At 35.8% G+C, this 15,325-nt stretch overlaps 3 protein-coding genes across 4 annotated transcripts; 2 read left to right on the top strand and 1 right to left on the bottom strand.

The window, feature by feature from the left end:
• The first annotated feature begins 401 nt into the window (after nt 1-401).
• On the top strand, nt 402-3,977 carry LOC105833698. Its single transcript, XM_028189442.2, has 3 exons — nt 402-542; nt 913-2,714; nt 3,733-3,977. The coding sequence occupies exons 1-3, from the start codon at nt 431-433 to the stop codon at nt 3,829-3,831; spliced, it is 2,013 nt and encodes a 670-aa protein (XP_028045243.1). The 5' UTR covers nt 402-430; the 3' UTR covers nt 3,832-3,977.
• LOC105833697 (GPI ethanolamine phosphate transferase 3) lies at nt 3,943-8,529 on the bottom strand. The gene is made up of 4 exons (XM_012675628.3): nt 5,604-8,529; nt 5,349-5,519; nt 5,053-5,270; nt 3,943-4,932 (listed from the first exon to the last, which is right to left on the bottom strand). Exons 1-4 carry the CDS (start codon nt 8,185-8,187, stop codon nt 4,738-4,740), a joined length of 3,168 nt encoding a protein of 1,055 aa, XP_012531082.1. The 5' UTR covers nt 8,188-8,529; the 3' UTR covers nt 3,943-4,737.
• Nucleotides 8,530-8,726: 197 nt separating this feature from the next.
• LOC105833700 (COP9 signalosome complex subunit 7) lies at nt 8,727-13,941 on the top strand. 2 transcript variants are annotated; one of them, XM_012675636.3, is made up of 4 exons: nt 8,727-9,117; nt 9,200-9,855; nt 10,608-10,779; nt 12,660-13,941. In XM_012675636.3, the coding sequence occupies exons 2-4, from the start codon at nt 9,208-9,210 to the stop codon at nt 12,704-12,706; spliced, it is 867 nt and encodes a 288-aa protein (XP_012531090.2). In that variant the 5' UTR covers nt 8,727-9,117; nt 9,200-9,207; the 3' UTR covers nt 12,707-13,941. The 2 variants fall into 2 exon arrangements, with proteins under 2 accessions (XP_012531090.2, XP_012531091.2); XM_012675637.3 differs by lacking the exon at nt 12,660-13,941 and adding an exon at nt 11,738-12,144 and having other exon boundaries at nt 8,730-9,117.
• Nucleotides 13,942-15,325: the final 1,384 nt, after the last annotated feature.

Consider the following 15,325-nt stretch of genomic DNA (forward strand, 5'->3'; position numbering starts at 1 on the left):
ACTAATCTATAATATATTAACTATATATATATTATAATTGGAAAAGAGAACTAATCTATAATATCATAACTGCATTTTTTCAAATATGTAGTTATCAATACATTATCAATACAATTTTCAATACATTTTCTTTTTATTCGGTAATTTTATTTATGCTCTCTTTGAGAAAGTACGATTATCTCTATTGTTAAAAATAGACATACTTACGCTTTTAAGAAGAAAATCGTATCTCCAAGAGGAAATTACATCAGCTAATTAAAACACAACTGCAAGTTCTACATGTGGCGAGTGGATTATTTTAATGATGCTCCGTTGCGGAGCTCAGACCGCAGCATTCTTCATGCGGATAATCTTCAAGACTTTGCAAGGATTATTAATCAATGATTATTATAAAAGAGAGTTCATGGCATAGGCAACATTACTTAGTACAATGCCCCGACAGAAAGCACTTCTATTTTCCACTTGCTTGCTGGCATTCGTGGCCAGTTTAACTCTGGCACTTCCACCCGCAGCACCATGGACGAACTTTGTATCCAAATCTGGTAAGATAAATATTCCTTTTCTTTATTAGTCTACGTAAAAATAAAATAACAAAAAAATTATTAGCTAATATTTGTTTGAAGAAATTAGATCTAGAATGTCTTTTAAACTAAAACTTAAATAATCTTCTAAAATGTCAAAATAGAAAGCTATATACCTATTTTAAATATGTATATAAATAAGGAATATATATAATATAAGAAATTTATCAATTGCTTTCTATTTCAAAAATTTAAGATTATGATACAGATATAAAAAAGAAAAATTTGATGCTTTTATATAAACAATTTTAAATACAGATTTTATTGATTTTTTTTGCTATACTTAAAAATATACTTAAGTTGTAGCAATTTCAAAATTTTGAAATTGTAGTTTATTCACGAGCTCTCGGACCTCCAGGAGGAATGGGCACGATATCTGTACCCTACATGCCAAAATCTCCATTTATGCCAAAGTTTGTCGACCCGAAGGCATTTATTTCTAAAAAGACAGATATGTTGAGTAATATGTTTGGCGGTTTAGGACCAGTGTCATATAATGTGGCAGATACTAAGCCGATTATGTCATATGGCGCAAGTGAACCATCTTTAGATAATACTGATAGTGTTAATGCATTATTTAATAAACGAGACATGTTACAAGATGATAAAGGAAAAATAGTCGAGAGTAGCAGTATGCATAAACGCGGAATGTTTGGTCCATTCGCTTCAAAATTTGGCCCAATGGGTTCAATAGGTCCAACTAGTCCAGTGGCTCCAAAATTCGGACCTATTTCACCGTTTTCATCACCGGAAATAATGCCCGCTTTCATGGATAATGCATCTTTTTCCCGTAGAAGAAGAAGTATAGAAGGATCTTCTACAGATGACATTAGCATTCCAGGTTCACCTTATCCAAAAATAATAGAAAGTATGTCAGCAACAAAATCAGTCGCTGGTGACGTACCAAAAGAATACTTACCACCGGGAATGTTCGGACCTTTCGGACCAGGACCTTTCGGACCAGGACCTTTCGGACCAGGATCTTTCGGACCAGGACCTTTCGGACCAGGACCTTTCGGACCAGGATCTTTCGGACCAGTAGTGGACCCGAGTGCGATCATTTCAAAGAAATCAGAATTCCTGGACACTCTTTTTAAAAATCTTGCCACCAGTACTCCTGCAACAACAACAGAAGTACCTACGGCGAAAAGCACTATTGTACCACCTAACTTCTGGGTACCATCCTCTGTAATTCCTGGACCGACTGAGTATACCCAAAAGGTGTCGGACTTTCTAGATAAACTATTCGATAGTATAAATGCAAACGTATCAGAAGCAAGCAACGGTTCGGACGTAAAAAGCGATTTTATGAGATCTCTAAAACCCGATGATATTTCACCGGATAAAATTGCTAGATCCTTGGATGATGCGCCGTCTATCGCAGCCGCTAAAGATGCAATCGTTGATACGATATTATCGGAACTTGGCGATTTAAAAGGTGATATGATGGCGACTTTGAACGATCTAATCGCGTATGAAAAGGCTGTGGCAGCCGCCGCTGCTCCGACAAAGAAGCCTTTCAAGCCTTTCTCTAGTATATTTCCTTTTGCAAAACCAACAATGGATCCAACGCTTCCGTTTCAGCAGAGAATGACTGTACTTAGCCAAGTATTCGATATGCTGACGGACCTGCAAAGAAACATCAGTGTGGTCGCAAAAAACGCGATGGCAACTAACGCTAGCACTCCGAGTAATCCAGAATTGGCGAAAGTTCCATTAACTAGCAATGCATTTAGCGCTTCACCAATTAATAACACTCTTTTGGACGCCATTCTGAAGAAAATATCCGCTTTTGAGAATACAACTCCGGCTTCTTATTCGGGTTCTTATCCGGCTTCTTATCCAGTAAGTCCTGTCAAAGGAAATACTGTAATGAGCAGAGCTTTGCCCAAATCACCAACGTCTTTTTGGGTATCTTATCCGGAAAATTCAGCTGTAAAACGACAAGCCGACGATGATTCGCCATATTTTGGATATGAAAACGATGATCGGCATGATCAGAGACAATACAAGAGAGGCGTACAAATGCAGATGCATCAGGGCTACCAGAGTCTACCAGCAGGTTCGGTGGAATCTGTACAAGCAGGAGGAGGTTCTACACCTGGACATCAAGGAGGAGGAATTAAATTGCTGGTAAGTGCGGTTTTATTTTAAAAGACAAAAAATTTTAATAATAATCAACTGAAACATCAAGAATGAGAAAGAAAAAAAATTTGAAAGAGAGCCGTTAATTATAAAAAAATATAAATTTAATTTCATGCAGAAATTTTATGTACAGCTTTGACATATATAGCACGACATTTATATAACTGTAGTTCTAAAATTCTTAGATAATTTGCAATAATTGATAGTAGTTATATATTCAATAATTGTTATATTAATTGGACAATAATTATTAATGGCTTTATATCATTCTGTTCTTAATGTTTCAGTTATTATTGTGTAATGATTATATATTATTATTATTATATCTTATAAAATAAATATGTCTTATTTTGTTAATGTTATCATTAATGTCAATGCTTTGCATTGTTTCATCCTTTTAATTTATAAATATCATGTTTATAAAATGTACAGAAACCTCTCTCTCTCTCGCTCTCTCTCCCCCCCCCCTCTCTCTCTCTCTCTCTTTCTCTCTCTCAAGCGGTAGTATAAAAAAGGAAACATGTTCATATCAAAAACTCCTAATGTGCTTTACCGTTTCTTAAATCTACCGCTACTAAAAACTCCATATGCCTCTATTTATTTATACGAATTTATCAAGAAATCATAAAATAAAATATAACAAAACAATAAATTAATTATTTATATAATTTAATAAAAAATAATGAATATATGTACAATTTTATCGTAATATATAACGCGCTATATAATACTTTGGAAGCCTTATGTATAGAATTATTGCATTTGAAACAGAGAATAAGGAGTTATATAATTACCTAACATTTTTCGCCGAAGATTTCTTTATTCTCTATTTAATCGAGTAATACTTGTATGAAGATTATAAAATATAATAATCTAATTTAATTTTCAGATTCAAATGCCTAAATTGCCTAACTCTCAAGCTCCAGGCTTTCAAAGTATTAATTACAATTAAGTGCAAAATGTCTCTGAATTATGAATATCGCGGACGTCTGTTCATCTGTCGCAGGAATCTAACGCTTACGGAAACTCGAACAAATGGGCTGACTGGATACAATATCACGAGAAGGAATACCAAGATCGTAGGCACCATCATAACCATCATTAGGTCCCAGCAGGAGTAATTCTTTTACTATATATTTACACGATTAAGTTTGAATGAAAAAATTTTTTTTAATGTTATTATTCAAAACATGTAAGTAAATGTGTATGATATTAATTGATTATTTCCAATAAAATATATTGGCAGAAGAAGATAACAGAGAAACGATAATTACAGAACGACAGTTACAGAATCATTTAAAATTATTTACTATACTATTCGAAATATGATATACAAAAGAATGAAAAATGCCGGATTTATTGTATCGTTCGTTTTTCATTAACCACAATACACAGTATTTTTTCTATGTATATGTACCGAAGGATATGAAAGATAAATGCTCTTTCTAACAGTATGTCTAGCCTATTATCTATGTAATCATATTCTAATAATAGCAGTAATACGCAGAGATGTGCCCATCAGTCGCGCAGACAGACCGCGACACACGGACGCAATCCTGCATCAAGTGCGTTGCTTTGTTCGTCAATCAGCAATGCATTGCACGCAGGGTAGCGTTAGTGTGTTAGGAAGCATCACAGTTTGCTTACGCGACATATGCGTTCTATATGAGGTATACATTATTATCTAACATTAATATCAACTCGAAGAAGTGGAGAGATAAGTTTCTTTACTTCGGTACGAAAAATGTTATTTGTAATATTCGATAGATATATACCAGATTTCGTTTTACCCTTGTTACACTTTCATACAAAATTGTGGAAATATTGGCAGTATTGTGGTAAATATAAACGTTGCTCGTTTTATATCTTGATAGTTTGAATTGCTAGAAATACAATCTATATTCATAAGTAACGAGCCACTTTCGGATTTATTCGCAAAAGCGAAGTATTCTCACAGTACTTTGGTACTTTGCTATTGATTGTACTATACTCCCTTAAAAGTGAGTCACTATCATCTGTCTTTTGTGACTCTAGTAATAAGATATTCCATTTGTTGATCAATACGGAATACCATATAAAACGATGCTAATATACTACCCAATGTTACCAGGAATCCTAATCCCTCGAATATTAGTTTTGGCGCGAATATTTTCCAAACCATTAAATGCCGACAATGTATAGTTGCTGCAAGCATGCTGCCGAAAGTCTAAAAAATAAATATAACAGTCGAGATGATACAGATATATTTATCTGGATAAATTTTTTCTTAGAGAACAATCTAAATTTTAATGTTACATTTTATGCAATATATGTAAAGAATACATACCCGAATTCCATGAAGCAACGTATATTTTCCCGCAATCGCAAAAATCGCAGCATGAAAAGCAGAATCTTGTTCAAACAAGAGAAGCTCACCTCTCTTTATATCATCGAGAAATTTTGCTTTGAGAAACTTTGGAAAAACTCGATGCAATGTAAATGGTACAACTACTAAAAGTGGTAATGTTGCGCCCAGTATAATATGTGATCCAAACGTATTAATACCTGAAAATCATTTTGACATTTTTAGAGGATTAGAGTCAGTAAAAATTTTAACACAGGTTTTACTGTCTCAATACCCACCTATTAAAATTGCTGACACTAAATTTCCATAAAAATGGCCACCAGTTCCTACAAAGGCAGCATGCCAGTGAATGGTAGGAAACGTCGCCTGATGGCCAGTTCCATAAAAGAAATATTCAGCCAATAAGAACCAGCAAAGTAACACAGGCATGGATACGTCAACTAGTTCAGCTGTATGCAATAATAAATAATGTATTAGAAAAATTAAAGATCCAACTGCGCATAGTTAATACAGATTCTACTGTGTATACTTACAAATGTTGTTAGCATTTTTGTATCTCTCTATCGCGGATAAACCCAATATGCAAACGTACGTTATAAACATCAAGAATGTACCAGGCGATAGAGTATCTCCCAACAGTAATGCGTACAAAAGCGTGAGGAATACACTTAATGAGATAAATGCAGCGCTGTAGGCAGTCCCGAAACCATAAATGACCGGAAGCTCGTCGGTATCTATTCGTTTACGGGAAATGGAGTCTTTTATCTTTTCGAATAATTGAGGCACTATGTTCTCATCGCGGTAGACGTCGATGGAGTCCTTCTTCTTTGGCAGCAAATATATACTAAGCGGACGATAGTAGAGGACGAGAATCGCGAGGACGCAGAAGAAGTAGACCACATTAGGTAGTGTGTTGATCTCCCAGGATAGAGCGAGCTTCGGTTTAACGAACTTCGGAAGCTTTTGCAAAATCCAATAGCACCCCATACAAACGCTCACGATAACAGGACAATATTGCCCTACCATGACGCTGGGGGCGAAGCCTGTGAGATTTCCACAGCTTTGCAGCCATAATCGAACTATGACCACATATGACGCCAGGATGATCGAGGCGAGTAAAACGGCGAGTAGAGCACGCTCCCAGTTGTTTGGCATTGTGGACCAGCCAACCTTACCAGTTGCAAATATAGAACATTCTCGTTGTAGATGCTCCTCTCTACAGCGCCAAAAATAATGCGACAGCCTAACCGAGGCGCACGCTAGTAAACCGATAATCAGCACAATCGTCCTGAAATTTGATTTTGTTGGTTTTGAAGCAAATCTAGTTTTCCTCTCCGAAGTACTATCGGCATCATTTTTCCTCAGATCGAACATGAGCAAACAAACGAGCGTAACAAACAGGAAAGACAAGACTTTGTCCTCCTCAACTATGTAACTGTTGGAGAAGAGTCCACATACCGTTAGAAGAAGTATTATCCTAGCTACATAAGTCAACAGTTTGATTCGACGGTGATCATACCAACACATCGATATAACGTCCCAATTCTGAGCGATCACTATAACCAGCAGACCAATAGAAACCGCACCAGTGACGAAGAGAGTGGTGTTCCTCAATTCCTCTAAAATATTTAACAAATACAGGCACATAGTAATCGCCGCGGTAACTAAATTGGCTATGATGGCACACTGTAAGAATGAAGATTTAAATATATCACACATACGATTCTCAGGTATACCAGTGACGAAGAGATAAAAGAAAAATAACGAACAAAACATCAAAAGTAAACCTTTGGAAATTAGACCGGAATCAAATTGGACCCACACCTCCGTACACGTATCCTTCAATAATTTAAAATAACCTTTGGTATCCCGAATAAACGCTTCCAGCTTTTCGAAACTGTCGACATGTTTGACTCGTTCGGAGAGGAGACTGTATACGTAATGTAAATGCTGCAGCTGCTCCTTCGAAAACAAATACGTGTCTGCCGAATATATCTCTATGTACTTTTTCGTTTGCGCAATATTCCTCCATAGAGAGTGTAACGGGTAAAGCAACTGACCAGCAGCCACCTCGTCTACTTTACTCGGTAAACAGTCAAGTATTATAGACCCTAAATTAGAAAAGGGGATTGGTGTGCCGAGGATCGACGACAGAGTGGGAACGAGATCGATTTGATTCACGCTATTGTCGTCATTAATCGCGAATCCTTTCAACAGTGGAGTCGTCGAATAAACAAACATCGCAGCCTCAATCTCGTTGGCGCTGTCACCGCCGTGATCCCCCGTTTCGGTCATACCGTGATCCCCGACGACGAAAAGCATCATGTCCTTCTCGAGTGACGCCACGATCTCTTTTATAAGTGTATTAGTGTCGTTTAATTTTCTCGCCATCTCTGGATGCTGCGTGCCATGCTTGTGCCCGCAGTGATCGACCCCGAGGGTATGCGCTATCAGCAACGACCAGTCTCTCTTCTTCAGCTCGAAGAAGATACGATACTGGACGTCCTTGTCCACGCTGTCCAGATCCCAGACGTTGAACGACGGCGACGGGAATTGCCTCATAAATTTCTCCGGGAATAAATTGGTCCACGTGTCGTCGCCCATAAAAACGATACCTCCTGCGGTATTTTGGTCAACGAGATTGTCTTCCTGGATGTATTCCGAGGCGAAGTTCGAACCCACCTCGATGAAGGTCGGCAAGGAGCCCGTTGTGAGACCTTTCAGGCGCTGCATGGTCGTGGTAGGTGGATCGGCAATGAATTTGTACAAACGAGAGTGCGACGGATGTTTCTGCAGGAGTTCGTGGATTACGGGCAATTTGTTGCGATGGTAGGAGGTGGACCCGTCGTCCTCGTGCCATTCCGCGAACTCGTACTTCAACGCGTCGACAATCAGCAAAACGACCCGCGCCCGGCGCTCCAGGCACATCTTGGCCGCGCGTTCCGTGTCCTGGAGAACGACCGTCGCGTCGCAATCGCCGGTGCACCGCGCGCACTCGGCTCGTTCCGGCCGGGAAACGCGATTCAGGAGGAAGCCGCTCGTGAAGACCAGCAGGCCGGCCGCCATCAGGTAGGACATCCACGCCTGGAACACCAGGTAGTTCCACAGCCGGCTCATCTTCGTCGCGTCGAGTCAGCGCTGTTCCCGGTTATCGTTCACTGTCGACGGCGCAACGTCACGGGCACTCCGGTGAGAACTTAACCTATTACAGCACGCCGGCACGTTCGCCACCATTGTCATTACATCTGGATACGCCCAATCGGCCGCAATCGGTCGCGATCGCGGTGTATTGTTTCGGCCGCGCTTAAACGCGAAGGATGTAATATGATCGATAATTCATGTGTCGCGGCTCAAGTCGCGGGACTTAACCTCAAAATCCACGCTTTTCTCCAGTACGTGGAGCAGTTCGCATCGGGTCTTCGCAGTGTGTAATCCGCGGCGGCGCCGCTCGCAATCAGCGAATCCTCGAGTCGGCTCGTCGCGAGGATCGACCGCGCTGCTCCTCCTTCGTCCACCACCTCTTGTCTCTCGTCTTCATAGTTTACGTTCCAACGCACAGACACGGCAACGTCGGCAACCCGCAGCGGCCGCAGCTCGCGCTCGTAACAACTTATGGAACGCGGTTTACGCATGCGCGGGATGGAATTTTATGGGAATGGAATGCTCGTTCATTCGGAAAGAAAGCGACAGAAAACGGTTTTCTTTAAGTATTCCGCGACTTGGAAAAATTTCTGAGACGGTGCCAAAGAGACGTTTCCCGATTAGCTTTCGGGTATCCGCGTGTATCATCGCTGACAACGAAGGAGTGAGTGGCCTCACGTTACTGTTGCGCGTTTGACCGCGTCCCTTCGACGTGCCTTCAACTTCAATCATCGCCGACGCTCTCGTGACGGGACGTACGCGTCGATTCCATTTCCATAACCTCTCTATCGGAATCGCCAGAGACGATTGAGCGTTCTGTTTACCAAAACTTTGTTATCAAGAAGAAAGGAAGGTTTTTTTTCCAGAGTAGTATATTGGCGATTATTTATCTATCGTCATTTAATTGTACATATATACATATTTTGTGATATATCGTTATTCGCGCACGCGAAATTATTTTAAATATATCATAAATATTGTTTATTAGGAGTCATCATGACAGGTGGAAACGCTACTGAGAAATCGGCCAATAATCCCTTGGAGCAGTTCGTGCTGCTCGCGAAAACTGCGAAAGGCGCCGCTGCCATCGAACTTATAAGGCAGGCGGTCGAGACGCCAGGCGTTCACGTTTTTGGTGAATTACTGGACATGCCAAATATCAAAGAATTAGAGAATGGACCTTACGTCCAATATTGGAATACCTTGAATCTATTTGCGTACGGCACTTATAAGGACTATTTGGAGAACAAAGAAAAAGTGTTAGAGTTAACTCCCACGCAAAAAAAGAAACTCCAGCATCTCACAATTGTTACTCTGGCGACAAAAAACAAGTGTATACCTTATTCAGTACTGTTGGAGGAGCTGGACATAAAGAACGTCAGAGATCTAGAGGATTTGATTATCGAGGCGATATACGCTGACATAATCCATGGAAAGTTAGATCAGAAGAATTCACAGTTGGAAGTGGATTATGCTGGTTTAGGTCGAGATGTCCGGCCAGGTGATACCGGTGTAGTAGCTGAAACGTTAGCTGCCTGGGGTGAAGCGTGCGATACAGTTCTATCGTGTATTGAGCAACAAATATCTAAAGCTAACATCGAAAAACAAAAAGCTACTTACCATAAAGAAAGAATACAAAGAGATGTGAGTTGTATTTTCTTCTTTTTTTGTGTCTTAATTGTTTTTGTTATAAAAATTGAATGGGTGTACTTCCAAAAGCAACAATCCTCCGATTTTGTTGAAATTTATATAGCTTCTTTTTATCTAGTAAATAAGATTCCTAAATGGATTTTAGGCGACGCGGCACCCTCGTCCCCCCAGCCCCCTTGAAAGGTAAAATTATTTTTGTTAATTATTTCAGAAAGGTAAATATTAACAAAAGGGAACTCAGTTTCAATCACTTTGATCTTGACATGTTGTCAAAGTCACTGTTCTGAGTAATCTACAACAAATTTTAGCCGTTGCTCGTTGTTTATTAAAAAGTTATTGACAAAAAAAATTTGTAAGAATTAAAATTTGTACATAGTGTAACAGTACAAAACTTGATAATAAAACTTTTACGAATTGAAAAAGTCTTAAAATGAAAATTCACAAATACAGAACATAAAAAATAAACACGAGAAAAATTGTAACATTGCAGAAAGGCAAATATAAATATACACACACACACACACACATGGGGGGGGGGGCTGCAAGGGGGGCCTTCGGCCTTCTTCCCGCACTCACCCTGTCCAAGTCGCTAACCCATGTACATTGTATTGGAAATCTGCAAACACATGTGAACTTTACTTTGTTTACAATGTGTACATATACAAAATTCAACAAAATCGGATGGTTGTCGCTTTTGGAAGTTTATTCAATTGAATATAATGAATATGCTCTTTCTTGCTTTTCAGATTTCAAATATAAAGAAATCTCTCGCGGCTCAAGCAGGAGGTGGAGGCATTCAAGAAGCTGATATGGCTGGTGGTAGTTCTGGTGCTGGTGGAAGTGAAGCGGGTAGAGAAGCTATGCCGGTACTCTCAGAAAAGAAGAAGTTACAGAAAGTCAAATGTATCAAAGTCAGTGGTAAGTTTTGGAAGACATAAACTCAATAGTCTTTTCTTGCATATGGAATGCATATTTTTCCCATCATTTATCCGCTGAGCCGGATATTACACTTCGAGTTTGTTATGAATCGTGGCTAAACTGCGACTGTTAAAATTGAATTGGAATGTATGTTTAGAAAAAGTATTCGAACATTCTTGTGTTAACTTTTTTTTTAGATTATGAAGTGAATGATGAGTGAAAAGGTTATGAATGAGTGAGAAGGGCAATATTGAAACGAATTTATTAATTGTGTATAAAGTATAACCCAAACGCTGAATTGAAAATTCTTTATGTGAAATATTGAGTTTGTAGAAACTTTTAAAGCAAAATAGAAAAACAGTATTTTATACAACGTGTTCTAAGTATATAGCATCGAATTGTATACATCAAATATATAAGTACTCGATTTTGTGACATTTATGGACTCAATGTTATAATAACAAATAAAATCATGAGTACTTTTTCTTATCAAAATACACTTGTAAGATTGCTTTATTGATACACCTCGGAATAAGAAGCCTTTTAGAAAAATCGACGTTTAAATGTATAAATTTCCACTTTAATAACTGCAAATATTTAGCGTGAAATGTATAGAAAGAGCGATAGATTTCATATTTTTACTGTGATCATTTTAAATATTACGACGAGTATTTGTTATATAAGTCATTTCAGTACTGTTGTTAGCATAAAGTTTAACGTTTATTCATGAAATTGATTGTTTATTTATTTACACTGAAGTAACAAAGTAATAATAATATGTACGAGGTATACGTAACGAAGTATATGTGATGATTGTCTTTACATCGAGCATTTGAAAAAAAAAAAAACAATGAATCTTTTCTTTGTGTCAAAGATAATTTTGTAGGTAAGCTTGAATATTCTTGTAATATACCTGTTTATTTTTTTAGACCAAAGACATCATGTTTTGTGTTTGTAGGGCGTGAAGAATTTAATTAGGATTTGACGATTCTCTAGATGAATTTGATAAATAATGCAACGTGTATTGCATATTTATCAATGCATACGTGCCTACCCCATTGCCAGTTATCACATAAAACGGTATGCCCATTGTGACGAGTTGGCTTACGTGTACTTCCAACGATAGTGTACTGTTCGTACTCTTTGCATTCAGGCTTTACAGATTCTCGTTTTGCAAGGATTTGTAGTAGCTAAATGATTTACTAACAGAATAATGCGTAACTAGTCGGAGAGGTCGTTTTTGAAGAAACTTCTATATTCAAAAAATTGTAAAGGTATGCCACTGATGTAGCTTAGCAAAGAAAAATGTCAATCGTCCGTTAAAGCGTTGTAATTGGTATTCGAATAAAAAGATAATATATTTTAGCGAGGCTTTATCTACTTTTTTATACCCTTAATGCCTCTCTGTCTTTCTCCTTCATGTTTATAAAATAAGTTACTAGAAATGCTAGGCTTTAAAATTTGCACAAATCATAGGTGTGGGACGACACATAAAACTATGTGCTGTTTTAAGACATTTGATAGAAGGTCTATGTATTCTTATGCATTCAACTAAAATTTTTTGTCATATTTATATTTTCCGAGTTTTTCCGATTTGTTAATGTGTCTTCTGTGACATATCTTTTGTTTTAAAGTATTTTATAAATTGTGGAAACGAATTACGTAAGACGTAAGTCACTTACGTAAACGAATGTTATGAAATTACAATCGTACAATTATAATATTTTGCTTTTATGTCAATATATATTATGTGTGTGTGTGTGTGTGTGCGCGTGTGTGTGTGTGCGCGCGCGCCCACACACGCGCGCACACATATAAAACACATATTTTTATGATTTGAAATACAAGTCATCAATCATACGTCTAATCGGGATTTTCAGGATCTGCTACTGATCCACTAATGGTCGAGGGGACAAGTTGGGAATAGCCGAGAATGTATTAGGTGAAACCTTGTGGCAACCAAGTCGTTTGGATACTCGTATCTATTTCTTTCCCCCCTCCCTCTTTTCTTTTTTTCTTTCTATTTTAATATTAAAACAAACATTTTCCTTGTAACTTTTATAGCTTTGAAAATAAATAATATCTTTGAATTGTCTTATATTTATTGTAAGTTACATATAAAAAAATAAATTTATGCTAAATAAAATGTTTTTCTCTCCTGCATAAAAATTTGTCTTAGAAAACAGAAATAGTACACAGCAATTACATTGTTCATTTTATTTTGCAACTTTCATTTTGATGAATACATTACACTATTATGCTATCTTTTTTCTATTTTAATTTATAACGTATTTAAAATATCTTTAAGTTGCGTGAAACATATATATAATATGTATTATTTTTGACATTGCATTGCATTCGGAATTTATACGTTGCGTAATTACTCTCTTACGCGATTTTATTATAATTCAAAAAGACACAAGGTATGTTTTTTATTCCTGCACTGCTGCACTAAGTTAGAATGAGAAAAAAGTGCAGTAAGTTAGAATGAGAAAAAATACATTTGTCTTATTCTAACTTATTGCACCAGTGCACCAGTGCAGGAATAAAAAACAACCTGTAATTAAATTGGTTCCATATACGAGTTAACATGATAAATTCTTATTTCTGTATGATATTATATGTACAATTATCCATTTATAATGTATTTATATATGTACATGCGTATACGTATATGTAGTCATACGTATATGTAAACGTGTATACACATATGACTATGAGTATCTATCAAGGAACGTCGCCATTTTCTTATATATTGGCTTTTACATACAATTTAAATTTTTATAAATCTTAACATATCCATTGCCCGCGTGACTCTTCGGATTCGTGACTCTTTGATCGGTTCGAAACCGTTATAAACTAAAGACCAATTTAAAACATTTTAAAAAGTTGTCAATTAAATCATTTTTACTTAGTAACTATTGCAGCGGAATTATTTTTCATATTGAGACAGAGTGTCTCAGGCACGTGGGCAGTGAATGTGTTAATTATTGTTTTATTAAAATGTACAACAAATGTACATTGAAAACTTCTTTCTAGTTTAATATTATTCTCTTTTTATTAAAATTAGGTATACGTATGTAATGAACATGAAAAATGTGAATATATGTTAAATGGTGAATATCAAGCTCATTTGTATTCAAAACCAAATAAAAAAAGAAATTTGACACATGTTATATTTTGAAGCAGTATAATTTAACATAGCTGTACTTTTATATTAATATTCGTTGTATGTACAAAAAATTGAGTTACATTAGACATAAGCAAACATTAATTAATTAATTTTTTATTTTATTAATTGTTTGTTAAAAATAAATCACAGATAAATTGATAACAATTATAAAAAATTGAATAAAGTATTAAAAGATTTTTATAGTAAAATAGAACGTAGTTTTTTAAATACGATATATAAAGATATGTTTAACGTGAATGGAATATATTTAATTTTACATAAATTGAGAGTGTGTGTGTGTGTGTGTGTGTGTGCGCGCGCGTGTGTGTGTGTGTATTTTACTCGCATAAGAATTTGTTTTGCAATATTTATATTTAATTGATTTTTAATAATGACGAGAATTACGTTTTAAAATAAAATTATACTACTATTATATATGATATTACGCAATTTGCGCACATCCTTTCTACGAAGAGCAATTCCTATAGTTTGCAGAAAATTTTTCCTAAATAAATTTTTTCTATACAACACAGATTTCCAAGGAATATCTTGAAAACATCTAAAGGATGTTTTAAGGATGTTTATACGTGCTTAGGACAGTTAGGACGTTTCCAGGAAGTTCTTCGGATAAAGTGTGTTGTGTAGGTAATATCGTATTAGCCTAAATATGTCTAAAATGTATCTATATTTAACTTAATATCAAACGACGCTTGAAGTGCGCGTTATGTTAAGTTCATTTCTAAGTTTACATATTTACAATATATATTTACAATAATTAGATGTAACGTTTACAGCAATATGAATTATGCTTAATACTAATCTTTTTTTTAGAAAATTTACGAATTTATTAATTAATGAATAAAAGATTTTAAAATTTCATATTTACTTCATAAATATGTTAAAGTACTATATGTTTTACAACTTCCGTTTTAAACAAGATAATTTTTTAAATTATTTGGATCACATTGTTTAAACATTTGAATTTTATGATACTTGGCATATTAAATGACAAAAAATGTCAAAATGATATAGGTATCGAAATGTAGTAGTATATATGTAGTAGTATATATATAAAGAGATAATATAGAATTTTTTGCAATTAATTATTAAGTCATTTTATAAAAATATGAAATAAAAGAAATGTTGAAAGTTTTAAGCAATTTTAATAATTTCTTTAAAAGATATATATCACTTTTTAATTAATATTAATAATTTAATAAAAATGTAAATTATGTTATATAAATACAGTATAAATTCAGAAGAATAAATAGTTTTTTTATGTTTGTAACAAACATTATATGAATTATAATGTTAATATAATATTGCATTTTGAAATATTAGAATGTTTAATACATATCGAACTGTTATAAAAAT

Source organism: Monomorium pharaonis, chromosome 4 (genome assembly GCF_013373865.1).
Source record: "Monomorium pharaonis isolate MP-MQ-018 chromosome 4, ASM1337386v2, whole genome shotgun sequence".
Taxonomy (NCBI): domain Eukaryota; kingdom Metazoa; phylum Arthropoda; class Insecta; order Hymenoptera; family Formicidae; genus Monomorium; species Monomorium pharaonis.

Bases quoted from the DNA above. Each gene is read 5' to 3' on its own strand.
- LOC105833698 (XM_028189442.2), top strand. From the start codon at position 431: ATGCCCCGACAGAAAGCACTTCTATTTTCCACTTGCTTGCTGGCATTC. The intron at 543-912 runs GTAAGATAAATA...TTGAAATTGTAG, and splicing joins GAACTTTGTATCCAAATCTG to TTTATTCACGAGCTCTCGGA. The intron at 2,715-3,732 runs GTAAGTGCGGTT...CATCTGTCGCAG, and splicing joins GAGGAGGAATTAAATTGCTG to GAATCTAACGCTTACGGAAA.
- LOC105833697 (XM_012675628.3), bottom strand. From the start codon at position 8,187: ATGAGCCGGCTGTGGAACTACCTGGTGTTCCAGGCGTGGATGTCCTAC. The intron at 5,520-5,603 runs GTAAGTATACAC...TATTGCATACAG, and splicing joins CAAAAATGCTAACAACATTT to CTGAACTAGTTGACGTATCC. The intron at 4,933-5,052 runs GTATGTATTCTT...TTTATTTTTTAG, and splicing joins CGTTGCTTCATGGAATTCGG to ACTTTCGGCAGCATGCTTGC.
- LOC105833700 (XM_012675636.3), top strand. From the start codon at position 9,208: ATGACAGGTGGAAACGCTACTGAGAAATCGGCCAATAATCCCTTGGAG. The intron at 9,856-10,607 runs GTGAGTTGTATT...CTTGCTTTTCAG, and splicing joins AAGAAAGAATACAAAGAGAT to ATTTCAAATATAAAGAAATC. The intron at 10,780-12,659 runs GTAAGTTTTGGA...CGGGATTTTCAG, and splicing joins CAAATGTATCAAAGTCAGTG to GATCTGCTACTGATCCACTA.